Source organism: Hippichthys cyanospilos, chromosome 9, assembly GCF_059441005.1.
Source record: "Hippichthys cyanospilos isolate Australia breed blue-spotted pipefish chromosome 9, RoL_Hcya_1.0, whole genome shotgun sequence".
In the NCBI taxonomy this organism is placed as follows: domain Eukaryota; kingdom Metazoa; phylum Chordata; class Actinopteri; order Syngnathiformes; family Syngnathidae; genus Hippichthys; species Hippichthys cyanospilos.
In genome coordinates, this window is record NC_142377.1 from 23,639,744 (window position 1) to 23,664,648 (window position 24,905).

The 24,905-nt window shown below is 60.0% G+C and overlaps 4 protein-coding genes across 8 annotated transcripts; all 4 read left to right on the forward strand.

The window, feature by feature from the left end:
- The first annotated feature begins 291 nt into the window (after window positions 1–291).
- Window positions 292–9,661, forward strand: LOC148419651 (RNA-binding protein 39-like). Its single transcript, XM_088422879.1, has 15 exons — window positions 292–450; window positions 1,868–1,922; window positions 4,517–4,563; window positions 6,414–6,572; window positions 6,873–6,968; window positions 7,048–7,165; window positions 7,228–7,380; window positions 7,499–7,645; window positions 7,704–7,769; window positions 7,886–8,090; window positions 8,555–8,641; window positions 8,719–8,830; window positions 8,899–9,004; window positions 9,062–9,140; window positions 9,348–9,661. Exons 2-15 carry the CDS (start codon window positions 1,869–1,871, stop codon window positions 9,449–9,451), a joined length of 1,533 nt encoding a protein of 510 aa, XP_088279005.1. The 5' UTR covers window positions 292–450; window position 1,868; the 3' UTR covers window positions 9,452–9,661.
- A 786-nt stretch (window positions 9,662–10,447) lies between these two features.
- isy1 (ISY1 spliceosome associated protein) lies at window positions 10,448–13,705 on the forward strand. Its single transcript, XM_088422884.1, has 11 exons — window positions 10,448–10,633; window positions 11,700–11,722; window positions 11,992–12,043; window positions 12,128–12,193; window positions 12,290–12,332; window positions 12,407–12,519; window positions 12,588–12,705; window positions 12,771–12,893; window positions 13,218–13,318; window positions 13,401–13,493; window positions 13,573–13,705. Exons 1-11 carry the CDS (start codon window positions 10,463–10,465, stop codon window positions 13,678–13,680), a joined length of 1,011 nt encoding a protein of 336 aa, XP_088279010.1. The 5' UTR covers window positions 10,448–10,462; the 3' UTR covers window positions 13,681–13,705.
- A 595-nt stretch (window positions 13,706–14,300) lies between these two features.
- On the forward strand, window positions 14,301–17,176 carry LOC148419653 (haloacid dehalogenase-like hydrolase domain-containing 5). Of its 5 annotated transcripts, XM_088422878.1 has the most exons (8): window positions 14,329–14,485; window positions 14,820–15,020; window positions 15,089–15,201; window positions 15,293–15,429; window positions 15,520–15,691; window positions 15,791–15,967; window positions 16,107–16,209; window positions 16,290–16,595. In XM_088422878.1, the coding sequence occupies exons 1-8, from the start codon at window positions 14,423–14,425 to the stop codon at window positions 16,452–16,454; spliced, it is 1,131 nt and encodes a 376-aa protein (XP_088279004.1). In that variant the 5' UTR covers window positions 14,329–14,422; the 3' UTR covers window positions 16,455–16,595. The 5 variants fall into 5 exon arrangements, with proteins under 5 accessions (XP_088279000.1, XP_088279002.1, XP_088279003.1 ...); XM_088422876.1 differs by having other exon boundaries at window positions 14,306–14,485; window positions 14,820–15,201; XM_088422877.1 differs by having other exon boundaries at window positions 14,326–14,485; window positions 15,293–15,691.
- Window positions 17,177–17,314: 138 nt separating this feature from the next.
- On the forward strand, window positions 17,315–24,884 carry pcif1 (phosphorylated CTD interacting factor 1). Its single transcript, XM_088422873.1, has 16 exons — window positions 17,315–17,674; window positions 19,686–19,832; window positions 19,898–20,022; window positions 20,297–20,413; window positions 20,489–20,622; window positions 20,766–20,920; window positions 20,990–21,137; window positions 21,215–21,298; window positions 21,385–21,484; window positions 21,553–21,712; window positions 21,807–21,982; window positions 22,118–22,204; window positions 22,328–22,512; window positions 22,580–22,673; window positions 23,455–23,630; window positions 23,752–24,884. The coding sequence occupies exons 2-16, from the start codon at window positions 19,718–19,720 to the stop codon at window positions 24,056–24,058; spliced, it is 2,163 nt and encodes a 720-aa protein (XP_088278999.1). The 5' UTR covers window positions 17,315–17,674; window positions 19,686–19,717; the 3' UTR covers window positions 24,059–24,884.
- Window positions 24,885–24,905: the final 21 nt, after the last annotated feature.

Sequence of the window (24,905 nt, forward strand, 5' to 3'; positions counted from 1 at the left end):
CGCCCCGCCAGCAGAAATGGTGATCCTGGTCAGAAAGTAAAAACCCTGCCACAGTTTGGCTTTAGCCACTGGTGTTTCAAATCCATTTGCACTCAAATGGGCTATTGACTTACCTGTTGAATGAAAACGTGGTTAAAGTCTAACTAGCAGGGTTTTTACTTTCTGGACCCGATTTCCCCTGCTTTATCCATCAGGAGCAAGCGCTTAAAAAACGTGCGCTCAATCGTTTGTCATATACAGAGCGAAGCAAACCAGGACAACAATAAACAAACGCATTCAAATTGACCCGGCGATCACGCCTCCATAATCTCGTCTCGCGATAACTCCCCGCGCCATCGCAAGCGCCACAAGTTGCGTCGAGCGGACGACGGGGAAGCGGACAGCGTCAACCTCGGCGGCGTTTCACACTTTATTGTTGCCGTAGCGGCCGACGACGAGCTGAGTGGCGAGGTGGGGACCGTCCCGTCCGCTTAACGAGTTCGCCCCGGGCCGGTAATACGCGCTCAATGCGCTCGCGTTGCCAACTAGCATGTAGTTAGCGCCTGGAGCTAACGGCGTGCCCTACGCTCCGTGGAGGCCTCGTCAATGTTGGAGCGCGCTCAAGGCCGCGAGGGCGAGGCCAGGCCAGGCCAGGCCAGGCGAGGCGGCTCACGCGACAAATTGCTCAATGCCACGCCAACGTCGTCTTGTCGGCCAACGTCTATCAGACGCTAGCTTGAGCTCGAGCTAAAGACCGCATTTCCGTCAGCTCGTTGGCGCGCCATTTTAGGACCAAAAGGCTTCTAAAATGGCGCTTAAGCGGTAGCGGGCCCACTAGTCTACGAGGAGAATTCGTCCAGGCGAATCCAGTTACCTCGACGAGAAGTCATCGAAATGGCATTCCGGTGAACCCTCGTTAATCGCGAGGGCGCCCGCTTGCGGTTTTTTCTTTCTCGTCATTGTTCAACCATTTCCAATTAGTGGTCATAAGATACGCAGGTTCTTTTCATGAACTTTCCCAAATGAAACAATGACAGATATAGGTTTATATTTGTTTGTTTACGTGCATGCATACGGTTACAGCGTTTTCTTTTAAGGTCGCATGGAAGTTAAGAGGATTTTCTCTTCCTTATATCTGTATACTCAACTTTTTGTGCAACACTTGGAACAGCCGTTGCTCGGTACAAGCAGTCACGCGTTACAGACCGAGAAAGCACTAAGTTAATAACGACAACAAATAATAAGCAAAATAATTCATATGTGTTGTAAGTTATCCATCGTTGCTGCGTTTAAACAACTTTTAGTTTAAAGGTCGTTTTTTTTTTTTTTTTTTTTCATCAGGCATGTTGTTGGACAGCTATGTCGTCTTTCATCGTCCTATTTTCTGGGGCATGTTTGAACAGCTTGGGGTCCTAACATATCCCCCAAAAAGAGTACATAAAAAAGATTCCCTTCAGGTGTTGAAACGCTAATCAAGAACAATATTCAGAGCCACAGTATGCAAAGTGTTATGTCTTATTTTCATGAAGCTCTTATTTTCAAATGAAGCACCCCCCCCCCCTTTTTTTTTAAATCACAGTGTTTTGGTTTTTGACCAAGAGTTTCTCAGTTTTGTTCTTTTAAATTTCAGTCAATCTGCGGTAAATAGTTTTCCAAATTTTTGGTAGAACCAAAGTTTTCCTTCCCCATGCAAAAAAAAAAAAAAAGTTGAAGTAGTTGGCGTCATTTGGCCTTGCTTACCGGAAAACCTAAATGATAGCACCGCAGATCACATCGTCCCAGTGTATATATATGTTTTTTGCCGACTGGAGATTTGAGAAATGGAATATGTTGATTTTAACATGAAACACCAACTAACGATTTGACACGTGCGTGTGTGTTTACGCAGCATGATGGCGGACGACCTGGACATCGAGGCCATGCTGGAGGCTCCTTACAGGAAGGTGAGCGTCTTCTTCTGTCATACATTGCTCTTCCCAAACGTTCGGCGGTCAGCGGCGTCCAAAGGGACGGCCGTTTGGAACGCGAGAGTCGCTTGTGAATCAGCAAGTCAAAACTTCTCGCAGCTTGTCACTTTATCATTCTCTTGGATATGTTTGTGCCGCGCCTCTATCCGTCTTGGCGTTGGTTCCTCTATTGAATTTCCTTGGAAAGTGAGCGCGTTCCAACATTTTTTGCAACACAGCAAAGCGTCTCTTTAATGCCGGTGAATTCACAGTCCTCGCATTGAAAGAGTGAGTGTTCAAATAAAGTTTGGCATGACACATGACAAACAATCTCCTTCACACCTCTGCGTGAATGATACGCAGCAGCCCTGACGGTCAGGCCGAGCCGCGTCAGGTAATTGCCTCGGAATAGAAAGACGGGGGAAATCGAAAGAGAAGAGAAAACCGGTGTCGCTTTTCTAGCAAGAGGGCAATTAGCCATTGCGTCTCCATCAGCTAGTTTTTTAGCCATATGTTGCGCTACATTCCCATGCTCTTTTCATACTTGTCAAATAAAGGATGACTGGAAAATATCAACCCTTTATCAACTGCATGTGCTTTGTCTGCTACCTGAGGACACGAGCGGTAAATCTTGCACCGTATTTAAGGGTGTTTCAAGCCACGGCGCATCTCGGAGTCAGGGAAAAGGAATGTTCAGCTCAGGCTCTGTTGTCATCATGGGTGAAGGTTAGGTAGGGTACACAAATGTGCAAAATGAAGCCGACGAGGTTACGCGTCCGTGATTTTCGTCCGCCGCGCGTACCTGCACATGAGCGTTAAGGATCAACCACACGCCGATCGATGAGCTCAGGCATGGACTGTAGACAAGCTTTTTTTGTGATGTTAATTTAGTGGCTTTTTTTATATCTTATATATATATATATATGCATATATATGTATGTGTGTGTGTGTGTGTGTGTTTAGTTTTTTTCTATTCAGCTTCCTAATTCTAACATCATTAACCGTAGCCACGCTGCGAACGTTTCATGAGAAGTCTATTGAACTCACTTGAGTTGCCGTGTGACAACAACGCAACAACCGTTCCTCGGAAACGGTAACCGGGCACTCCCAAGTCGACCCGCGGTGTCGAACTAGGCCGTCCTCTGATCCACCATGTTTTTCTAGGGCGCCGGTTTGGTCGCCACGCTTGCGTTTGCGTCAGCTAGCCCTTTTGCAGAAAGACGTGTTTGGACGCATCCTCTCATTTTCCGCACGGTGAGATGGAGACCGACAAAGCTCGCTTCCATCAGTCGGCGATGGGCCGCTTAATTTTTGAGAGCAGCGTTGACAGCGTGCTCCATGTGACGTGGCCATGATTTTGGAAGAACCTCTCTCTCTTGACTTGATTTCTTGCCCGAGAATGCCAATGTGATGTGGATACAAAGGGAGTGAGAAAAGTGCTCCTGCCCGACTCCCTGGTGAGGGGAATTGCGGGACGTGGGTTGGCAGACTGAGCGCCGCAACGCTGTTCCATGTAAACGGCGCCAATAAGCTCACAGCTTATTTAATACAGTGGGACAACTTGTATGGGGTGACAAAATTACTTGTATATTTTGATCGTACATAGTGTAGTAGTACATGGTGAGTAGAAATTTTGAAGCGGGCCAAACAGGCGCAGCGATGATGAATTTTAAAAGTCATGCTTTTGCGGTCATTGAGGCGAGTTTTGCAGAATCTTCCCGCCGGTCAGAGTAGAAAGTCAAAGTGATGAGTGCCTGCTGGAAGGGAGGACTCTTGCCATTCCATTAGTAGGGATACGATGGCGACCGCTGGAGACGGCCCTCAACAAGATGGCGAAAAATGGCACACATATGCGCAGGCTATGAGGCCAGTCAAGTTCAGCTCGCGCTTTGCCCTCCCCTTAACCGTTCTGCCATCCCCTCGAGCGACACCGTTCACCGTCGCTCGACGTTGGCCATCCATCCAATTCCTCTCTTGAAATCCGCGCGCAACCTCCAACACCAATGGCTGGGCGGGCACGCGCTCTTGTGTGGCCTCTGCGTGGCAATCAGCCACGGAGCTTTGGCGCCTTCTTTTTGCATCCTAGGTTGTTGGCACGTAGCACCAGGACGGCAAGTAAGACAATAGCCCCACCCCACCCCACAAAAAGTAGCGCAGGTGGTTTTTGTTGCTAAAGATCAGGCGGCCTTTGACACCGGGCGGCGGTTGGCCACCTGGGGTCTTGACAAAAGCAAGAGGCCCGGGCGACGCATGGGGCGCGGCGCTCCCGGCCCAAAGGGGCGGTACGGAGGAGCCGGCGGGCGCGGCGCGCGAGCTTGCCAGTTGACTTGACGCAAGACTCCTGTCTGCTGCAGGGCCCTTGAGAGGCGTCCCAGCGCAGCACCCACAGAGGAAGAAGAGTCCCTCCCGCCCGAGTCGGCCGCCGGCCCGGCCCCGCAGCTCTGACCCCCTCCCCCAGCGCACAAAAAGTCTGTTTGAATGTCGCTCACTCACTCTCCATATTCTCTTTTGCCCCACCCCCCATCCCCGCCCACTCCCCAATGTCGCGTCTGCCTCCTCACGCTCTTCTCTGTCGACCCCTCCCCCGCTAGGACGACAAGACGGCCAGCCCCAATGGAGGGGACGAACAGGCCAAGAGGTACCCGCCGCCGTCGCTCTCCGCACGTCTGTCCGTCTGCCTGCCTGTCTGTCTGTCTGTCGTCATCTCCTTGTTCTGTGGCGGGCGGGCGGGCGGGCGGGCGGGCGCTTCGTTTGTTTTCGGCATTAAAGGGGGACCGAACTAGTTTTTTTTTTTTTTTTAATTCACGTCAACAATTAAGAGTAGGAAACAAAAGCGGGTGAAACAGAATACCTTCGGCACAAAACTAGCTTGCTATTTCATTTGCTGCCCCCGAGTTTGGCCTCCACGGCCTTCATTTTTTGCAAAGTCACAAATCACAAGGTGAACCGTTTCCACATTTTATCAATACAGTAATCGTTTTGCTCAATTTAAAAAAAAAATGCCCACGTCTTATGTTTTTTATGCAAAATAGGGCGCACTGAAACCATTTGTGCCAGTTTTCACAGTACAGTGATCCCCCCACTTCGCGGTTAATGGGGGCTGTCGACCCCCCGCGAAGTTTTAAACCCGCGAAGTAGGGTATCAGTTCCTAGATTTCTATGTACGCCCCAATATTGCCGCAGTTACCATAAACAATCTTTTTTTTTGTATTTTTTGCCTATTTCTCCTATTATTTAACATTACATTATCCTTATTAACATTATTGTGTATTCATTAAATAACTAATATGACTTAGTTTGTTGAGAATTTGTTCTCAGGACTGGTTAACTGCACCAAGACTCCGGTGAAAGAATACGCAAGTCATCACGTTAAACTTCACATTTATTTTGGCTCATGTATGGTGTATCATGTAGTATCTGTTGAATAATAAATCAACAACAATCTTAAAAGTCAGCCAACTAACATGTAAACACTTAGTCTATGAATTTACTGTATTTTTAGCCAACATTAGCGGGTTAACAACATGTAACAACAACTACTAACTATAAAGTGCAACCTCTACACAAACGAACACATAAAAAGAATTAACCCTCATCGCTTACCAAACATAGGCAGTAGCGTGCGTTATCAACATAAATGATAATAAACTATAAATATGAGCTCACGTTGTCATTCACTACGTCACCGTAAAGAGCCGACTGACGCACAGAGAACGTAAAACAGGAAGAAAACCGAAATGCAACGCGACCCGACAAATTAAAAGCATGCATTTCAAAATAAGATAAAAAAAAACGTCACGAACTCTAACGCTTGAAGAATTCTTAACATAGTTATCAACTAATATGACTTTGTTATTTGATTAATACAGTACTGTATAATGCACTTTTTTCAATTTTTGTACATTTTTGCACATTTTTTAAATGATTTTTTTATTTTGAGATATTTTTTATTTTTCCTGGAAAAAAACGGCAAGTACTGAGACGGCGATATCTGAGGCCGCAAAGTAGGAGGGCTCACTGTTTAGTGCAATCCTCATATCTCCCAAATGACTTTTTACGGCCACGCTCAACAGTTTCGATTGCGGCCAGACATGGCAACGGTCAGCTTTTTGGAGGGAAGGGGGCTCATCCAACCGTGACTGTGTCGGCCTCGTGCCGGCGATATGCTTAGCTTAGATTTGATGCTGGTTATTTACTCTTGCGGGGCGGGGCGGGGCGGGGCCAATGATCTTCCATGGCCACCCTGCCCGGCCGTCTTCCCGTCCCGCCCATTCGTCTGCGTCGTCTACCTGCTTGTCACGTCTTGTCTGTCTGCTCGCTCGCCTGCCGCCGATCCTTCAATTTGTTCCTCTCTCTGCCCAGCATCTTTTTTGCCCGTACGTCTGCATGTCCTTTTTCCGTCTCTTGCGCGCGGTATGTCCCGGCCGCCCGGCCAATGACGCGTGTCCTTGCCGCCGCGCGGTGACCGACCGGCCGGCGGCGCGGCAGGAAGAAGCGCAGCCGCAGTCGCGACAGGAAGCGCAGCAAAAGTCGAGAGAGGAAGAGGAGCCGCGAGCGCAAGCGCAGCCGGGAGAAGCGGCGCAGCCGCAGCCGAGAGCGGCGGCGCAGTCGTGAGAGGGGCGGGCGCTACAGAGACTACCACAAGGCGTGAGTTCCTCCTCCTCCCCTAGCGACGGACCCATGCGCTTCCATCATTAGTAGACCGGGGAGGGGGGCGGGGCCCGAGGCGGGATGCGTCAAACCTCTCGTCCCATTTCGCCGCTACGCCACTAATAGTATCTGAGGGCCGGCGCGCCGTACGAGTTTGAAAGTCACCAAAACGGGCGGACGCGGCTCGCGGTCGCTTTCCAGTGGCGCGGCGCGGACCCGCTATTGCGGGGCTCGATCCGCGGCCCCGGCCTCCCGATGGCATATGCGGGAAGCAGTTGACATGAAGCGTGCGCGCAGGCGGAAGCGCTCAAGGAGCAGGAGTCCCATCAGGAGGGAGAAAAGTCCCATCAGGAGAGAGAAGAGTCCCATCAGGCGGGAGAAGAGTCCCAGCAAGTGCGTCTCGACGTCCGCAAACGAGAAGCTCCGGAGCGTCGCCACAAACGCTTTCTCTTTTGCCCTTTGTCTCGCCAAGGGCTCTGGTGGACAACTTGACGCCGGAAGAGCGAGATGCCAGGACCGTCTTCTGCATGCAGCTGGCCGCCCGCATTCGCCCCCGGGACCTGGAGGACTTCTTCTCCGCGGTCGGCAAGGTAACCTCGGCGCGTGGGGGCCCGCTCGGTCGGCCGCGGCCTCTGACCTCCGCGCCGCGCAGGTTCGAGACGTCCGGATGATCTCGGATAGGAACTCGCGACGGTCCAAGGGCATCGCTTACATTGAGTTTGTGGAGGCCAGCTCCGTTCCTCTCGCCATCGGCCTGACGGGACAAAGACTGCTGGGAGTTCCCATCATCGTGCAGGCCTCGCAGGTGAGCTCGGCCGTCGACGACGTACGGAACGGGTCTCTATCGGCGAGCGGCTCGGGGACCCGGGGGGGGGGGGCGACTCGCGGGTTGGCGCTAACCGTATCGGGTTTTCCGCGTCCAGGCGGAGAAGAACCGAGCGGCGGCCGCCGCCGCCGCCGCCAACAACCTCCAGAAAGGCTCGTCGGGGCCCATGAGGCTCTACATCGGCTCGCTGCACTTCAACATCACGGAGGAAATGCTGAGAGGGATATTCGAGCCCTTCGGAAGGGTGAGTGGCTTTTGAGGCCGTTTGGAGCGGCTGACCCACGTCGGCGTTCCGTCTTCAGATCGAAGGCATCCAGCTGATGATGGACAGCGAGACGGGTCGTTCCAAAGGATACGGCTTCATCACGGTGAGTCCGCCCGTCGACAATCGCGTTGGCGTCGGCGGAGATCGCTCGTGCGCGCCTTCCAAATGTTCTGGCACCTTTTGTTCCGTTCCCAAATGGCTTCCCGTCCGCCCGCGCAGTTCGCGGACGCGGAGTGCGCCAAGAAAGCTCTGGAGCAGCTCAACGGCTTCGAGCTGGCCGGCCGGCCCATGAAGGTGGGTCACGTGACCGAACGGAGCGACGGCTCGGCCGCCGCCTCCCTGCTGGACAGCGACGAGCTGGAGCGCACCGGCATCGACCTGGGCACCACCGGGCGGCTGCAGCTGATGGCCCGTCTCGCCGAGGGTGAGCCCGTAGCAATAGCGACGCTTTTCACATCGATTTGGCGGGATTCCGTTGTTGGCGGGACGGGGGAACTGGGGGCGGGCCCTCCTATAAATGAAGAGCTCCTGAGGACTTTGCCAGCAGGAAACTCCAGGCGGCGGAGGGCGGGCGGGCGGGCGGGCGGGCGGGCGGGCGATGGCTCGCTTGCGGCATTCGTCCGCCCTCTGCTGGCCGCCAAACGCATTACTCGTCACAATACGCCGTGAGGGCGGTTACAACATAGGCTTCCAAAAAAATGGCGGGTTACCTCCCCCTTTTATGATAGCATGACTCCATTTCCCAAGGCGTCGGCTTAAGCTCCGGTTTTTGAAATTGTCGGACGCGGCGCAACATGGCTTCAGGCGGATCGCGATATGAGTGTAGAAGCGAAGCAGTGGCACAAGCGCAGTTAAAAAGGCGGTGGCGGTCTCCCCCTGCGCGTTCAGGTACGGGGCTGCAGATCCCTCCCGCCGCCCAGCAGGCTCTGCAGATGAGTGGCGCCATCGCCATCGGCGCCATGGCCGCCGTCTCGGGTAAGGCCGGCGCGACTCCGGCTTAGCCCCGCCCGCGCCCGATACCTCGGCTGACCCGTCCAACCCCATGGCGACAGCCGCCATGAATCCATCCATGAACCTCAACATGAACCCCCCCGCACTCAACCTCCCCTCGCAGCCTTTGGCCACGCACTGCTTCCAGCTCTCCAATATGTTCAACCCCAGCAGGTGTGTGCTCGCACAGCGCGCGCGCGCACGCACGCACGCGGCCGGCGCTAACGTCGGCGTCTTGTCAGCGAGGATCATCCGGGCTGGGAGGTGGACATCCAGCACGACGTCATTGAGGAGTGCAACAAACACGGCGGCGTGGTTCACATCTACGTGGACAAGAACTCGACGGAGGTACGGCTCGCGCCGCCATTGTTGATTGCCGCGGGCTAAGCCGGGCTACGTTACCAGGGCAACGTGTACGTCAAGTGTCCGTCCATCCCCGCCGCCATGGCGGCCGTCAGCGCTCTTCACGGACGCTACTTTGCGGGTGAGATTTGCCGCCGCCGCGCTTCCGAGCCCGCCGTTTGTAGCGCGCGCGCGCGCGCGCGCCCTGCCCCGAGAGAACTTGGCGAATGATTCAATTAGGAGGGTCCTAGTTTTTGATCGGTGAGAGGGCGATCCCTCGACCGTTTGCAAATTCGCCACTTAGCGAAAGCCGATTGGCCCTTTTTAAGAAACGCGCGCGTGCTCGCAGGCAAGATGATCAAGGCGGCGTACGTGCCGCTTCCCGCCTACCACAACCTGTTCCCGGACGCCGCCACCGCCACGCAGCTCTTGGTCCCGCCCCCGCGCCGATGACTCCGCAAGAGCCCCGCGCGTTTTGAGAAGTCCTTTTCGGATCGTTCGCTAAGCTTCTTCCCGTCGTGTTGAAAACGTGGAAGGGCGCGGCCTCCGTCGGGCGCGGGCCCGCGCTGTCCAATGAGTGAGCTCTGTGAGCTGCGAGGAGGCCTGAGCGCCCGCGTCAAACGTTCGTCTTGGTTTTCTAATAAAATCCTTGATTAAACTTTATTTTCAAGTCACAAAGAAGCGTCTTTGTTTCTTCAAGCTCTCGCGACATGCCGCGTTTGTTCGGGCGGGAGACTCGCCGAGCCCGGGGAAAGACGGTGGTTTTTGACGCTTGCTTTGGCCGAGTGACTTTTCAGTCGAGGTCGGGCCACCGTCGTCGCGTTACGCCCGCGCAAGGAGGAGCCGAGGCGGGACGCCCCCCGGACCACGAGGAAGCCCCTGATCTTTGCGAGGAGCGCGACGCCGCTTCCCGCGCAAGAAAAACGGGGATGGACAGTATATTAGCCATCATCGTCTCTGCGGAAATTTTATGTGATTTATTTATTTATTTTTGACATTCACTTCCTCGCTTGAGCTTCCGTAAGACGACCTTACGGATGTTTTGGCATGGAGAAGAAAAAGTCCGGTGTTATTTTGGTTTCGGGGACATTCATTTAACCTATCGGTCGACAATTTTCAGTGCAAAAACGGCCAAAGAAAAGTCGGGGGAAAAATGGTCAATTTCTCCGAAAATTCAAATCAATGTTAACTCTGAAACATATGCCCGGAGGGGAAAAAAACGGGCCCGCAAATGTTCTTACTGTGTAATGTTGAGTGCTGTTGTCAGCAGAAAGAAAAAAAGCGTTTTGTGGGGACCGTATAGTGATTTCCTACGAGGCAAATGTTTTTGTACAGCTGGACGCGCGGCTGCAAAACGTCATTTGCCTGTTGAAAGTGGCAATAAAGCCAAGGCCGAGCGTCTTGACCGCTTTCCTTTCCTTTTTTTATTTTGGTCCGCGTCCAAACGTCGCAATATCCAAGGTGATGTTTTCGCTGGCTCCCAGTGGGGGGCAGTCGTTCGCGGCGCGCGGCGATGTGACCCCGGAAGTCGAGCGCCCGTCTCTTCCTGTTTTCTTTTTTTGTCGGCCTTTCCGCCGTTTCGCTCGTTTCCAGAGGGTCGTTCGTATTCCGCTCCCGGAGTCCGCAGCGGCGATGGTAAGCACCTCTCGGATTCTCCGTTCTTTCTGAGCATTTCAACGCGGGGGGGGGGGAAGCCAGCGAATATTTCGGCTAGCACAGTGGCGAGCGCGTGCCGGGTTCTTTCAAGCTGACGACGAGCTCCTTCTTTCAAGGCTCGGCCCCGGAGCAAGTGCCAAATTCTGTCATGGCGCCCCCAAGATTTGGGAAATGTTTAGTTTATTTCAAGTTTTGCGGTCACGTACGTATAAAGGATAACATAACAGAGAATCCGTTTGAAAAGGAACGAATACATTTACATTAAGTGAAATTGTAATTAGGCTCAGTAAATGACTACAGCCTAAAATCACTCCCAATGTCAGCCACCGTGAGTGGTATTTTCTTCATCTGCGACGCAGTTGCCTCTTCTCTCTCAGCCAAGCTTCACTGGACCCCAACAGTCTGTCGAGGGCTACAATGGAATCAAAAGGAATCGGCTGCCGCAAGGAGTTACAAAACGAAAAGCGCCGTGCGACTGGACCCACTTTGTTGGCAAACTAAACTAGCAGCATTTAATGACTCCAAAACACATGCGCAATAATATCAGCTTGACCGACTCACCTAGAATCGGGCTTTTCTTGCCTTGGCTCCTGCGAAGTCTTCAATTATCTTGGAGTATTCCAGCCTGCGGGCTATTTCGGACTGGGAAGAGTCGCTGCTGCTGGCGGCTGGCGGCTGGCGGCGCCGCCCGTCAAATAACTTGCTTGCTTTGCAACGTTTCATTTTGTTCATTCATTTCTCCGGGGCTGACCCGAACGGGCGCTGCTGGGGCTGCAGGGCGCTGCGCGGCGGTGCCAAACCATTGCGCGCCCCCAGTTGGCTGGCCGGCGCCCGCGGGCAATCGCGATTGCCTTCCAACTTTTCTTGCGTCCGCTCGCTTAACTTGCGCGGGACTACCGAGAGCAGAAAAAAAGCACCCGCGTTCCCCACGGGAACTTACCCGAGCGTCGCTCGCTTGATTCCCGCCTCAATTTCAGCTCATCCGAACAATCGGAAGACGTCGCTTTGCGCACGCGCCTAACCCGCTTTGCGTGTCTCTCCGCAGGCTCGGAATGCTGAGAAGGCCATGTGAGTACGCGCGCGCGCGCGCGCCACGGCCGCGTTGGGCACGCTCGTCTTTACCGGGCCGAGTTTGCGTCCGCTCGACGAAAGCCCGCGGGGGGGGGGGGGAAGATGCGCGCGCACGGAGAGGGTCGCTCACCGGCCGATGCGCGGCGCACTTGAGGACGAGTGCCGAGACCTTTCCCGCGTCCCTGAGCGCGCCGCGCCGGCGGGGTCGGTCTCGCCGAGGCGCGCGGAGGGCGCCTCGCCGATCGTCCCCTGTTTTTGTTTGTCAGGACGGCCTTGGCGCGCTTTCGACAGGCTCAGCTGGAGGAAGGGAAAGTCAAGGTGCTGCGCGCTGGCCGCCTTCCTTTGCATGGTTTGAATTTTGCCGCCTTCCTTTGCACGGTTTGAATTTTGCCGCGCGCGCAGGAGCGTCGGCCCTTCCTGGCGTCCGAGTGCAACGATCTCCCCAAAGCCGAGAAATGGAGGCGACAGGTGGGCGCCGCTCGCCCGGCCCGGCCCGGCCCGGCCCGGCCCGGCCCGCCCCCGCCTGCCCCGTCCCCGCCTCAATCCCGGCTCTGCCTTTTTCAGATCATCAGCGAGGTTTCCAAAAAAGTGGCCCAGATACAGAATGGTGAGCGAGCCCGTTCGCCAGCCCCTTCGCCCGCCCGCCCGTCTCGAACCATCTCTGCGTTTGCGCGCGCACAGCGGGTCTGGGCGAGTTCAGGATTCGCGACCTCAACGACGAGATCAACAAACTGCTCCGGGAGAAACGCCACTGGGAATACCGCATTCGGGAACTGGGAGGCTCCGACTACAAGGTGGGCGCCGCCGCGCTCCCGCTCGCCGCCGCCGCTCAACCGCGGGGTTTTGTTTTTTGCGGCTTCAGCGCTTCGGGCCCCGCATGCTGGACCACGAGGGTCGGGCGGTTCCCGGCAATCGGGGCTACAAATACTTCGGGGCGGCCAGAGATCTCCCCGGGGTCCGGGAACTCTTTGAGAAAGAACGTAAGTGCGGCGGCGACCTCCCGGACCGCCCCGGGTTCACTTGGCCGCGCGTGCGCATGTTGCAGCGGCCCCCGAGCTGCGCAAGACTCGCGGCGAGCTGATGAAGGACGTGGACGCGGAATACTACGGCTACCGGGACGAAGACGACGGCGTCCTCGTTCCGCTGGAGGTGCAGCACGAGAAGCGAGGTGGGCGTCGCGGCCGGGTCCCGGACCGGGCCGAGCGGCTTTCGGGCGCTTTACTTTTGCTTTCCCCCGGAGGGCCACCAAACCGAAGCTCCCCGCGTTGTTTAGTCCGCGGTAGGCAGCAGGGTGACTTTTGAAGGGGGGGGGGCGCGAATGGAGGTCGGGCCGACTATCCTTCAAGCAAGCGTCGTCATTTGAAACGTTTGCCGCCGGCTCCGTGAAAGACGCTACGCTGGCTTTGCTTTTGCGGGCCGCGTAAAAGGACCAAAGCGAGCCCCGACTTCGGCGGCGGCGCTTTGACTCGAGGCGCGCGCGTGCGCCCTTCAGCCGTGTCCGAGGCGGTGAACAAATGGAGGGCGGATCGCCAAGGCCTCCCCTCAGGAGAGGAAGAGGAGGAGCCCAGCATCTACTCTCTCGCCGGCCAGCAGGTCGGGCCTCGGTCGCGGCGGCCCCCCGCCGCTTTTTTCCTTCCCGTCCGCTTATCGTTTCCCCTTTTGCGCGCGTCCGTAGAGCGACGAGGACGAGCGCGCTCAGGAGGACGAGGAGGTGGAAGAGGGGGGCGTGGCCCTCTTTGCGCACGTGCCCGTCCCCTCGCAGAAAGAGGTGAGCCGTACGCGGCGGGCCGAGGGGAGGGCCGAGGGGAGGCGGCGGCCGCGTCCTCACCTTTCGTTGCGCGCGGCAGGTGGAGGAGGCTCTGGTCCGCCGCAAGAAGATGGAGCTGTTGCAACGCTACGCCAGCCAAACTCTGCAGCAGCAAAGTCAGGAAGCCAGAACGCTGCTGGGACTGTGATGACGCGCTCACGGACGCCCCCCCCCCCCCCCCCCCCCCCCCCTTCGCATTTGTTTTTTTTTGTTTTTTTTCAATAAAAGTGGGCAAAATCACAAGCGCTAACGGCTATGTGCGTTTGAGTCCGAACCCCATCCGCCGCCCCCGCCGACGGCGCGAACAAAAGGGGAAACGCTCCCAGCACGTTTTCATCGGCGCGGGCGAACGAGAAATCGCAGAGCAAGTGGCGCGCCCTGAACAAAGCGCCCGGGAGGGCGAAGAAAAACTCCCAAGCTCCAAGATGACACCCGGCGCCGTTGTGCGAGAAACGAGGCCTGACGCGGCCAGACCCCTGGCCCGGGGACCCGCCTCCCCGCCTCCCCGCCTCGGTTCTTAGGTCCCCGGAAGCTCGGAGTCCCAAACGAGGGGCCGTACGAGACTCGGGCCGCGTGGAAACAAATGTTCGGGGCGCTCCCCTTTCGCTCCGAGCGGGAGGCCCCAGCCCGCCGAGTGCAAGCGCGGGTCCGGGCCGATTGGCGGCATGTGACGGGCATGTGACGAGCGGCCGGCCGGCGGCACGTGACGGCCTAAGCCGAGTCAGCGGGCTCCAATCGGACACAGGCGGCCTTTTGTCTGTCCCGACAAGGCGTCGAGCGCGCAGGGGCGAGCGACACGGTGAAAAGAAAGCTTCCCCGACGGATGACACGCCCCCTGCTTTTAAGAGCGGCGGCGGCGGCGGCGACCGGCAGCCGTCATCGCCGCGGTCATGTGGAGCGCTCGCTGGCGGCCCGCGCTGAGGACGGCGACGCGCTACGCCCCCGCTCGGCAGGTCGGTTGACAGCGCCACGGCGGGGACGCTTTGGATTCGACGACTTGATCTTGCATACTTCGGGCGCGCGTGTCTACGTTGCGTTCGTTTGGTCTGCTTCTTGTTCTCTTGAACGCGACGGCGCTCAGTTGCTGCCTTTTGAAGTGCCCCACGGAGGGGAAGGGGGGCGGAAAAGTCGGTCGGACCGTAGCGTACCCTAGGCTTCGCTTTCGGCGCGCGACGCTTCGCGGCTCGGTATCCAAGCGTTTGCGCGAGTTGACGGACGAGCGCGCGGGCCGGGGACGACTTGGCATCGGGAGGCGATTGAGAGGCTAGGGTGATGTGCCCGCCGCAGCGCGAGGATGCGGGCATCCTGCTGGACGTGGACGGAGTTGTGGTGCGCGGAGGCTCCGTCATCCCGGCGGCCCGGCGAGCTTTCCGGAAGCTGCTGGACCGCCGCGGCGACTTCCTGCTGCCCGTCGTCTTCGTCACCAACGCGGCCAGCTGCCGGCCGGAGCGCAAAGCGCAGCAGCTGTCGTCGCTGCTCGACGTGCAGGTGGTGCGGGGCGTCGTGCGCGCGCGGGCTCACGCCCCCTACTCATTCGGACCCGCTCGTGTGCGCAGATCAGCCCCGACCAAGTGGTTTTGTCCTACAGCCCCCTGCAAACGTTGACGGCCTTCCACGACAAATGCGCGCTGGTGTCCGGGCAAGGCCCCGTGACGGACATCGCGCGCACGTATCCTTGCCTCGGTTCCGGTCCCGGCCCCGACCCGGCCCGGCTCGCGGTCCGCCGCTGCTCCCGACCCCCTTGACCCACAGCGAGTCAGGCTGGGCTTCCAGAAGGTGGTGAGCATGGAGCAACTCCGCGAACGACATCCCCTGCTGGACGCGGTCGACCACAACAGGACGCTGGCGGCGGCAGACCCAGCGGGGCCCCCTCCGGGCGACTTCCCCCGGATCGAAGGTGAGCCTCCGACCGACCGACGCCGCCGGGCCGGGCCGGGCCGGGCCGGCGCACGCGCGCCTCACGGGCTCCGGGCTCGCTTCCGGCCAGTCGTGCTGCTCTTCGGGGAGCCCGTGCGCTGGGAGAGCCACCTTCAGCTGCTGGTGGACGTGCTGCTGACCGACGGGCGTCCGTCGCAAGCCTACGAGCTCCCGGCCGCCCAGCTGCCCGTGCTGGCCTGTAACGTGGACCTGCTGTGGAAGGCCGAGGCGCCCTCGCCGCGGTGAGAGCCGTTGCGGCGGGGTCGCGTGCGAGCGGGCCTGACGTCCGCCGCGCGTGCGGGGTCGCGTCCGAGCGGGCCTGACGTCCGCCGCGCGTGCAGTTTCGGCCACGGCATGTTCCTGCTGTGCCTGGAGGCGGCCTACAGGAAGTTGACGGGACGCGAGCTGAGCTACCGGGCGCTGCTGGGGAAGCCCAGCCTGCTCACCTACCGCTTCGCCGAGCTGGCGCTCGCGCGCCGCAACCGCCAGCGCAAGGTCCGCACCATCTACGCCGTGGGGTAAGCCCCGCGCCGCGCCGCGCCGCGCCGCGCCGCGCCGCGCCGCGCCGCGCCGCGCCGCGCCGCGCCGCGCCGCGCCGCGCCGCGCCGCGCCGGCGGGCGCCAACGTTCCTGCCGCCGACGCCGCTCTTTTTTCCAGCGACAACCCCGCGACCGACGTTTACGGCGCCAACCTTTACGATCGCTACCTGGCCCGGGAGCCGCCGCCGTCCGACGCGGCCACGCGCTGCCGCTCGGTCCTGGTAGGCGGCCGCGGGGAAAAGCGAGTCCCGCGCGGGCTGCCGTCTGTCTACTCGGCGCGCTTTGACGCTTTGACGCGCAGGTGCGCACGGGCGTGTACGAGCCGGCGGCGGCGTGGGCGCACGGCCGCGGCGTCTTCCTGCACGCCCACCGCGACACGAGCGCCGAGGCCGGCCTGCTGGAGCCCGCCTTCGTGCTGGACGACGTGGAGGCCGCCGTCGACCTGGTGCTCCGCCGTCACCTCTGACGCCCCGTCCCGCCAGGCTCCGCCGAACCCGCCCCGTCATCTATCTCCAAAGATGGGCACCGTTCAAATGGACTGTTGCAAATCCCGACGTCGCCGACGCAACGAAAACGCGCCGCAGCGCGCGCGCGCGCACACGCACACGCAGAGGTCGATCAAAGCCTGCTCGCGACTATTCCCGATGCCGAGACGACGCAAAAAGCGCACTCCGAAAAGCTGCGGCCGATCGAGCGCCATCCAGCGGCGAACAAAGAGAAGGCAATTGAAACGGTTTTGAAACCGGCGCGCTCGGCAGAACCGCCAAGTCGGCCGAGCCCGTCGGCCGAGCCCGTCGGCCGAGCCCGTCGGCCGAGCCCGTCGGCCGAGCCCGTCGGCCGAGCCCGTCGGCCGAGCCCGTCGGCCGAGCCCGTCGGCCGAGCCCGTCGGCCGAGCCCGTCGGCCTCCTGCGATCGGCCGTCGTCGCGATACGACATTTTGCTTTTAACTTGGTGTTGATTTGAAATGAACTCCACACGCCGTCATTCGAAGCCCCCCCCCAATAAAAAAAAAGTGCTTCGTCGTATATTTTACTGAAAGCTGATCGACTCCCGCTCGGCTTGCTCGAGTCCGATGTCAAAACAAGCCGGAGAAGCGTGTCCTCAAAGGCTACATAGAACCCAGCCGATTGCTTTTTTTGTTCCCCGACTTTGATGCGTCTCACAATAAATTCCGCTCATTTTCAATGACTCAAGGAATGCGTGCGTTTTGTTCGCGCGTGCCTCTTATAAGCCTCTTTTGTGGCGGCTCTTTCTTGTGGCGGTACGACAGCTCCTTGTTGATTTAAAAATTCAAATCCTTGAGCCACTTGGAGACAGCCTTCGTTCGGCCAGTTGCTCCGCTGTGAGCGCCGCGCATGCGCAGTACCCCGCGGGCCCCCCGCGCACGCTCGCTTCCAAATCGAAGTTATCGGGCGCTACTTCGCAGGAGACGCTCGGTCGAGAAAATGGCGGAAGAGAGAAGAAAGCAAGAGGCTCGGGTGACGTCGTTTCCCTCTCAACTCGACCTGCTCAACATGGCGACGGCGGCGTGACGCGCGGGAGCCGGAAGCGCGTCGGGCCGCGCGCAGGCGCAGTGGCTCTTTTCGCTCCCCTGTAAAGATGTCTGAGCAGGCGGGGAGGGAGCGGAGCGGAGGACCCCGAACCGACAGGCAGAGCCCGCGACTCGAAGCCCTTCCGACGCTCCAGGTAAGGCGAGGCGGCGCGCCCGAGCCGTTCCGCCGCCGCCGCGAGGCGTCCGAAGCCCGCGGCTTCCGAACGAGCTTAGGGTCGCTCGGCCGAGTCGGCGGGGAGGGACGGGAAAGGGCTCGGGAGGGAGCGCGGGACTGTGGCAGGGGCGTGTCCGCCATCTTGTCTGGCCGCGAGCGGCGAGCCCGAGCCGGAGCGGCGAGATGGCAAGATGGCAGACGGCCTCGGGCGCGCGCTTCGCCGCGCCGCCTCCCGCTCGCGAGCTCGCTCGCTCGCTCGCTGGCTCGCGTTCGGCGGGGCGGGCGCCTGCCTCCCGTCGCCGGCCCCGGCTTCGCCGTTCTCCCGCTTGGCTCCTTTCCCTCCTTCCCTTCTCGTCGTTCTCCTCCTCCTCCTTGTTTGGCGACGAGCGCCGCAGCGCGCATGCGTGTAACCATGGCGCTCATTTCTGCGGCCGGGGCCAAAGGAAAACAACAACTGCGCCAGCGAACGAGCGAGCCAGCGAGCCTTTCCGCGTCGCGCGGCGGTGCCCGTGCCTTGCTTGGGACCGGACCGGCTCTCGCAGCTCTCGCCGCCGCCGGGCCCGCGGCGCTCTCGTTCGCCTCGGGTCGTCTCGACCCTCCGGACGTCAGCCCGAGCCCGCGGAGCCCGCGGAGCCCGAGGAGCCCGAGTCCGTCCCCGTCCCCGTCCCCGTCCTTTGTGTGCCCGCCCCGCCATCACACATTACGTTCGAAAAACTGGTGCAAAAGCGCTCTTTCGCGTCGCGCAGATTACGGCGGACCGGCGCCGCAACTCTTCATTTGACATTTTCCATTCGTTAAAAAAAATGCCCATTTCAAGTCGGAAGTTCAGAAATACAGCTTACGGGTCACCTCCTCGATTGGCCCCGACCCCGTTGCAAAAATGTTTTCCCCGGAAGCCACAAACACACACACACACACTCTCACGTCAGCCCGCACCCCCAAAAGTAGGAGCAGTCAAAGCGCATCGGAACGCGAGGTCGAGGTTTGCAGCTTCCCCTCCGATAGAGATGTACACGCGAAGCCCGTTTGCTTTTCTCGATGCCAAAAAGCTTCATGCGCAATAACAACGTCATACAAGTCAAACGAGGGGCAGCGCGAGATCACAACTAGCCCGAGAAGCGCACTCGACTGCCGTGTCTTCAGTGTCGCATTGTCCTCATGTTGAACGAATCGAGCGCGTCGTCAAATTGTTCCATTTGGACGTACCGCCCTTGAATCATATCGCCCCCGTCCCAAGATAACACGCGGCGGGGTCATTTCTCGGCTCGCTCTTTGCTTCTATCCAAGGGAACGAAGTTTTCAGCCGCACCTTGTTAAACGCGACAAAAGCTCCCATCGCCGTCCCGCCGGGCGCCGCGCCAACCCTAAGCCATTCAGGGCCATTTTACTTGCGCAAACAAATCCGCCGTTTGCTTGGACACAGTTTGATTGCTTTCCAAATCAATCGCGCGCCGGTCCTCCTCCAGACACCGCCAACGTATACGCTGGATCGAAATCCCTTCCAAGCCCAACTTAACATTCGTAGCTTGTGAACAATTGGGAACTATTTTAACCACGCCGTCCGCCGTTCTGTTAATTGTACCGTATCGCGTGGGTGAGTTAATTGAATACATTTGAGCGGCGAAACCCTTTTTTTTTTTTTTTTTTGCATGAAAATAAAAGGAAAATTGCAGCCCCCTCACGCGTTCCGCACCCATTTCGTCATTTGGGCTCGTGTCCCGTTTGCGTCGAACAAAAGGAATTTAGATATATGCCTCTTTACTTCTAACACTCTTAACCCGGTGGGACAAGCCCCCGTGGCAAAAAGCGCCCGCCGCAAAAAGCGCCCGCCGCAGAAAGCGCCCGCCGCAGAAAGCCCCGGCACCGCCCCGCGCCTCATCGTGCGATTTGGCGCCGGCCCGCGCCTCATCGTGCGATTTGGCGCCGCCCGCGCCTCATCGTACGCGCTTGTGTTTTGGCCCCGCCCCCGACCAAAGGTCCTTTGCCGGCAGGTGGATCGATGCGCTCGTGAGCGTCCGCCGCCATGTCCAACGAGAGCCAGGCATCGCTGAAGGGGGAGGCGGGCGCGGTGCATTCGCCCGCCGCCTCGCACGGCCCGCCCCTCTCCCCTTCGGCCGCCAAACCGCCCGAGCTGCCAGGTGCCCGTCCCCGCCGGCCTCGCTCCGGCCCGTCGGCTCGGCCCTCTGACCCCGTCTGCCCGCAGATGAGCTGATCCAGGCCGGCTGGTCCAAGTGCTGGTCCCGGCGGGAGAACCGTCCGTACTACTTCAACAGGTTCACCAATCAGAGCCTGTGGGAGGTGCCGGTGCTGGGCCAGCACGACGTCATTGTGAGGAAACCCGCGCGCGCGGCGCCACGCTTTGAAACGTCGAAGACGCACGCACGCACGCCCGCGTCCCACCTCGACGCGTTTCGCAGCCGAATCGGAGGACGGCAGACCAAATTGTTTTTTGTTTTTTTTCCTCCTTTTGTTAGTTTTATTCATTCGAATGAGCGCTCGCGACGGCGTTTTGTGGCTTTGACCGAACGGGCTTAGCCCGAGGGCGCTCCGACGCTCATCGCGTCGACGGCGCCGATGCCAACGTGCGCGCGTATGCGTGCAGTCGGATCCTTTGGGCCTGAACGCGGCTCCGGCGGACGGAAACCTGGGCAACGGTCAGAGGAAGAGGCGGAGCTCCGAGGAGCAGGCGGCCGGGCCCGACGGCCTGAAGAGGGCCAAAGTACGCGCGGCGCTTTGCTTGGCGCCGGGCCCGCGGGAGACCTCTCACCCCCGCTCGCGCGCGCGTCCCGTTCAGGCCGAGCCCACCACGCCCATCTCCCCCAGCACGCCCGGCGCCAAACCCTGGAGCGCCGCCCCCGACGACAAGCAAGGCGCGGCGGCCGCCGCGCCCGGCCCCGGCCCCGTCCCCGCTCCCTACAGGCCGGCCGTGTAAGTGGGGACGTCCTCGCCGAAGCGCTTCGCGAACGTCGCCTGTCGAAAACGCCGTCGCGCTTGCCCCCCTCGGACGGATCGCACATTCTCCGAACGCGGTCACGGTGAGAATGAGTTTTATTCTTTTGCGGCCGGCGCAGCGTCTACTGGGACCTGGACATCCAGACCAACGCCGTGATCCGAGAGCAGCCCCCCGCCGAGCACCTGCCCCCGCACCCCGAGATCGAGCTGCAGAGGGCTCAGCTGCTCACCAAGCTCAGGCAGCACTACCACGAGCTGTGCCACCAGAGGGAAGGTATTTGGCCGCGCGCGCCCGACGCCCTCCGCCCGAGAGGTTGACGGAAGCGGCGCCTCGGGCCGACAGGCATCGACCCGCCTCGCGAGTCCTTCAACCGCTGGCTGCTGGAGAGGAAGGTGACGGACAAGGGCCTGGACCCGCTGCTGCCCAGCGACTGCGAGCCCGTCGTCTCGCCGTCCATGTTCCGGGAGGTCATGAACGACATCCCCATCAGGTGGGTCCCCGTCGGCCCGGCCCGGCCCGACCCCGAGCGCCCGCCTGACCCGGGCGGGGCCCCGCCTCGCGCGGCAGGCTGTCTCGCATCAAATACAAGGAGGAGGCCCGCAAGCTTCTCTTCAAATACGCCGAAGCGGCCAAGAAGATGATCGACTCCAGGCGCGTGGCGCTCCCGCCGTCCGCCCGCCCGCCCGCCCGCCCGCCGGCTCGCTCGCTCCCTAACGGCCGGACGCTTCCCGCCGCAGGAACGCCAGCCCGGAGAGCAGGAAGGTGGTCAAGTGGAACGCCGAAGACACCATGAGCTGGCTGCGCAGGGACCACTCTGCCAGCAAGGAGGACTACATGGTGCGCCCGCCGTCCCGTCGGGCGAGCGCTCCCCCTCGCCTCCCCGTTTCACCCTCCGCCGCGCGCAGGACCGTCTGGAGCACCTCCGCCAGCAGTGCGGCCCTCACGTGACGGCCGTGGCCAAAGACTCGGTGGAGGGAATCTGCTCCAAGATCTACCAGCTGTCGTGCGAGTACAGCAGACGCCTGCGACACACGCACCTGGGCCTCCTGCAGGAGCCGCCGGCAGGTACGCCGGAGGCAAAAGGGCCTCGCCGGCGCGCGGCCTTGCCTTCTATCGGCCGAGCGTCGGCGCTCCCTCTCTTTCCGCCCGCCGTCCTCAGACGCGTCCTCGTCCCCCCCGCCGTCCTCGTCCCGCCTGGTGTACTGCTACCCCTTGCGTTTGGCGCGGCCGTCGCCCCCGCTCCCGCGCGTGGAGCTCCACTTTGAGAACGAGGTGGCCTGCCTGCGCTTCCGAGGGGAGATGGTCAAAGTCAACAGGGGACACTTCAGCAAGCTGGTCGGTACCCGCCCCCCCCCCCCCCGCGCCGGGCGGCCCGCTTTTGTCGGGCAGAAACGCTGTCCCGCTTTGAGACGGAAAGGAAAAAAGGTTTTGTCCTGTCTTTTGTTCGGGCGACGGCGGCGGCGCGCGCAGGAGCTCCTGTACCGGTACAGCTGCATCGACGACTCTCGCTTTGAGAAGTTCCTGTCCAGGGTTTGGTGCCTGCTCAAGCGATACCAGGTCAGCCGAGTGCCCGGGCCGAGCGGCCGCACCGTTGCCGTTGCCGCAGCCGTTGCCGCAGCCGTTGCCGCAGCCGTTGCCGCAGCCGTTGCCGCCTCTCCTCTGACCGGCGCGCGTGTGCAGGTGATGTTCGGCGGCAGCGCCAACGAGGGCACGGGCCTGCAGGGGGCGCTGCCGGTGTCGGTCTTTGAGGCCCTGCACCGGCACTTCGGCGTGTCCTTTGAGTGTTTCGCCTCTCCGCTCAACTGCTACTACAAGCAATTCTGCTCGGCCTTCCCCGACACCGACTGCTACTTTGGATCCCGGGGGTGAGGCGTTGCGCCCCCGCCCTCCCGCCTGCCCGCGCGCCGCCGTGACGACGCTGTGTTCCGCCAGGCCCTTCCTGTCCTTCTGTCCCGTCAGCGGGTCCTTCCAAGCCAACCCGCCCTTCTGCGAAGAGCTGATGGACGCCATGGTGACGCACTTTGAGGTGAGGCGGCTCGACGAGAGGCCCTTTTTTCTTTTACCTACCGGTGAAACTTTCGCTTTCTCCGTTAAAATTCAAGTGTGAGCCGTACGCATTGATTAAAGGGGGGGGCAGCCGAGCAACCCTTAGACCCGTAGAGTCGGGAGCCTCGCCCGCCGCCACGGACAAAGACGGCAGAACGTCCGGCTTAGGTGCGCGCCTTGTCCGGGGAGCGAGAGAAATACGCTGGCTGTGGAAAACACTTCCCGCGTTCTAAGGAAGACACTTTCGGCCACGGGTGTCGAGGCGCAGTCCCCGAGGGCCGCTACGCTGCCTGTTTTCTATGCTTCCCTCTCAAAAACGCCCAATCGGGTGTGCCGGGGAGAGAAAACCGGTAAAGGTGCAGGATACCGAGCCTCCGGGACTGCCGTTTGACACCTACGCTTAAGTTTTTTTTTCTCTCGCTCTCGTTTCGTCTTCCTCTTGTTCCTGCCTTTGCGATCCCGCGCGTGCACGGAAAAGGAGCTTTTTCTACATGGTTTTGGCCGGGACTCGTGCGTCATGCGGCCAAGCCAAACTCAAGCTTCGTCCGCTTGTTTCAAATGAAAAAGAAAAGAAGGTGCGGAGGTCGCAAAATGGGAGGGACGCCATCAGGGCGTTTGAAAAGAGGCTCCCCTGACCGCGGACGCCGCGGCAACATTCGTGCCCGGCTGGGCGCCGGAGCTCGCCGATGGACTCGGTCCAAATGCGGATGGGCGGGCCCCTTTTGGCGCCCGTCCGTTCTGAGAGCTTCGCGTGTTCCCAGGACCTCCTGGAGCAGTCCGGCGAGCCGCTCTCCTTCGTCGTCTTCGTGCCCGAGTGGCGAGACCCGGTGACGCCGGCCCTGGGCCGCATGGAGGCCAGCCGCTTCCTGCGCCAGCAGATGAGCGTGCCCGCCTACGAACACGAGTACCGATCCGGAAGCCAGCACATCTGCAAGAGGTGAGGCGCGTCCAAAACGGGCAGGGCCCCCCCCCCCCCCCCCCCATTTACAAGTGGCAAATCCGGCGTCCGACCCGACGGGCGCCCGCAGCTCATCTCCGTCCCGCGTCGTCTCGCGCAGGGAGGAGATGTACTACCGGGCGGTCCACGGCACGGCCGTGCTTTTCCTCCAGAACGCGGCGGGCTTCGCCAAGTGGACCCCCACGCCCGAGCGGCTGGCCGAGCTGACGGCGTCCTACCGGCCCTCGCGCTCGGCCGCCGGCGCGCCCCCCCTGGCCTCGCCGGGCCCCGCCCAGCCGGCGCCGCCCGAGCGAGACCCCCCCGCCCTCGGCAAGGCCGGCGACGGGACGGGCGGCGCGCCGGTCTCGCCCGCCGCCCACGACAAGAACAACAACGACGGCCCGCGGGACAAGATGGCCGCCGTGTAAAGGGGGCCGGGCTCCGACGGCCATCCGCGTCGCACTTCGGGACGGGTCCGCAAGGCAGCTATCCTTCTGGGCTCACTTTCTCGGACGCCGCTTCGGTTCCAGGGTTCCCGCTCCGCTCCCCGGGCGCCTTCTCGGACCTTTGCCCGGGAAGGGGGCGGCGGCGGCGGCGGCGGCCAGTCGGACTCCTTTTTTGCGGTTGTTTTCGTCCCCTGTAAATGATGTACAGCGGAGCTGGCGCTCGCGGGATGCTTTTTAGTCATCGGCGGTTTCTGTATCATAAGGTTTACAATAGTTTGTTGTGAACTAAACCAAAGTGTTATTAAGAAGAAGAAAATGACTCTATATTGTCAAAGTACAAAGCGTGCGTGTGAAGTCAATCCAGCCACTTTTGTCCCTTTTATATTTGCGGTTGTTTTCATTTGTCCGCGTTCGTCCCTTTTATATTGCGCTCGTTTTCATTTGTCCGCTTTTGTCCCCTTTCTATTTGTCCGGGCGCAACGGCGTCGACCTGCTCGACTGCGCCCCCTGCCGTCTGTCTGCTTCGGCCACTTGCCGCAACCCGCCCGCCGTGTACCGCTTCTTCGCATTTCCCTCCCGCTTTCATTGGATGACGGACTTGTAAAAAGACAAATGACGTTTCGGTTCCTTCGACGCGAAACGCGCGTCGGCGTTTGTGTCTTGAGCTTTTCGGTCGTCTGGTGATTTCCGATTGCGGCTGACTTGTTTGTTGCGGCCTGGCCGAGCGCCGCTTGTACACGTCCAGCCCGCCGTCGGAGCTTCCTCGCGAGAAGCAGTTTGAGCCTCAGTAAAGATGTGTTCCATCCTCCGCCGCTTGTCCTATCGTCCG

Coding starts and splice junctions, on each gene's coding strand:
- pcif1 (XM_088422873.1), top strand. CDS start 19,718: ATGTCCAACGAGAGCCAGGCATCGCTGAAGGGGGAGGCGGGCGCGGTG. Junction 19,833..19,897: donor CAAACCGCCCGAGCTGCCAG/GTGCCCGTCCCC, acceptor GTCTGCCCGCAG/ATGAGCTGATCCAGGCCGGC. Junction 22,205..22,327: donor GCCTGCTCAAGCGATACCAG/GTCAGCCGAGTG, acceptor GCGCGTGTGCAG/GTGATGTTCGGCGGCAGCGC.
- LOC148419653 (XM_088422874.1), top strand. CDS start 14,356: ATGACACGCCCCCTGCTTTTAAGAGCGGCGGCGGCGGCGGCGACCGGC. Junction 14,486..14,819: donor GCTACGCCCCCGCTCGGCAG/GTCGGTTGACAG, acceptor TGCCCGCCGCAG/CGCGAGGATGCGGGCATCCT. Junction 15,968..16,106: donor CGCACCATCTACGCCGTGGG/GTAAGCCCCGCG, acceptor TCTTTTTTCCAG/CGACAACCCCGCGACCGACG.
- LOC148419651 (XM_088422879.1), top strand. CDS start 1,869: ATGATGGCGGACGACCTGGACATCGAGGCCATGCTGGAGGCTCCTTAC. Junction 7,381..7,498: donor TCATCGTGCAGGCCTCGCAG/GTGAGCTCGGCC, acceptor TTCCGCGTCCAG/GCGGAGAAGAACCGAGCGGC. Junction 7,770..7,885: donor AAGGATACGGCTTCATCACG/GTGAGTCCGCCC, acceptor CCGCCCGCGCAG/TTCGCGGACGCGGAGTGCGC.
- isy1 (XM_088422884.1), top strand. CDS start 10,463: ATGTTTTCGCTGGCTCCCAGTGGGGGGCAGTCGTTCGCGGCGCGCGGC. Junction 12,520..12,587: donor TGGGAGGCTCCGACTACAAG/GTGGGCGCCGCC, acceptor TTGCGGCTTCAG/CGCTTCGGGCCCCGCATGCT. Junction 13,494..13,572: donor CCGTCCCCTCGCAGAAAGAG/GTGAGCCGTACG, acceptor TGCGCGCGGCAG/GTGGAGGAGGCTCTGGTCCG.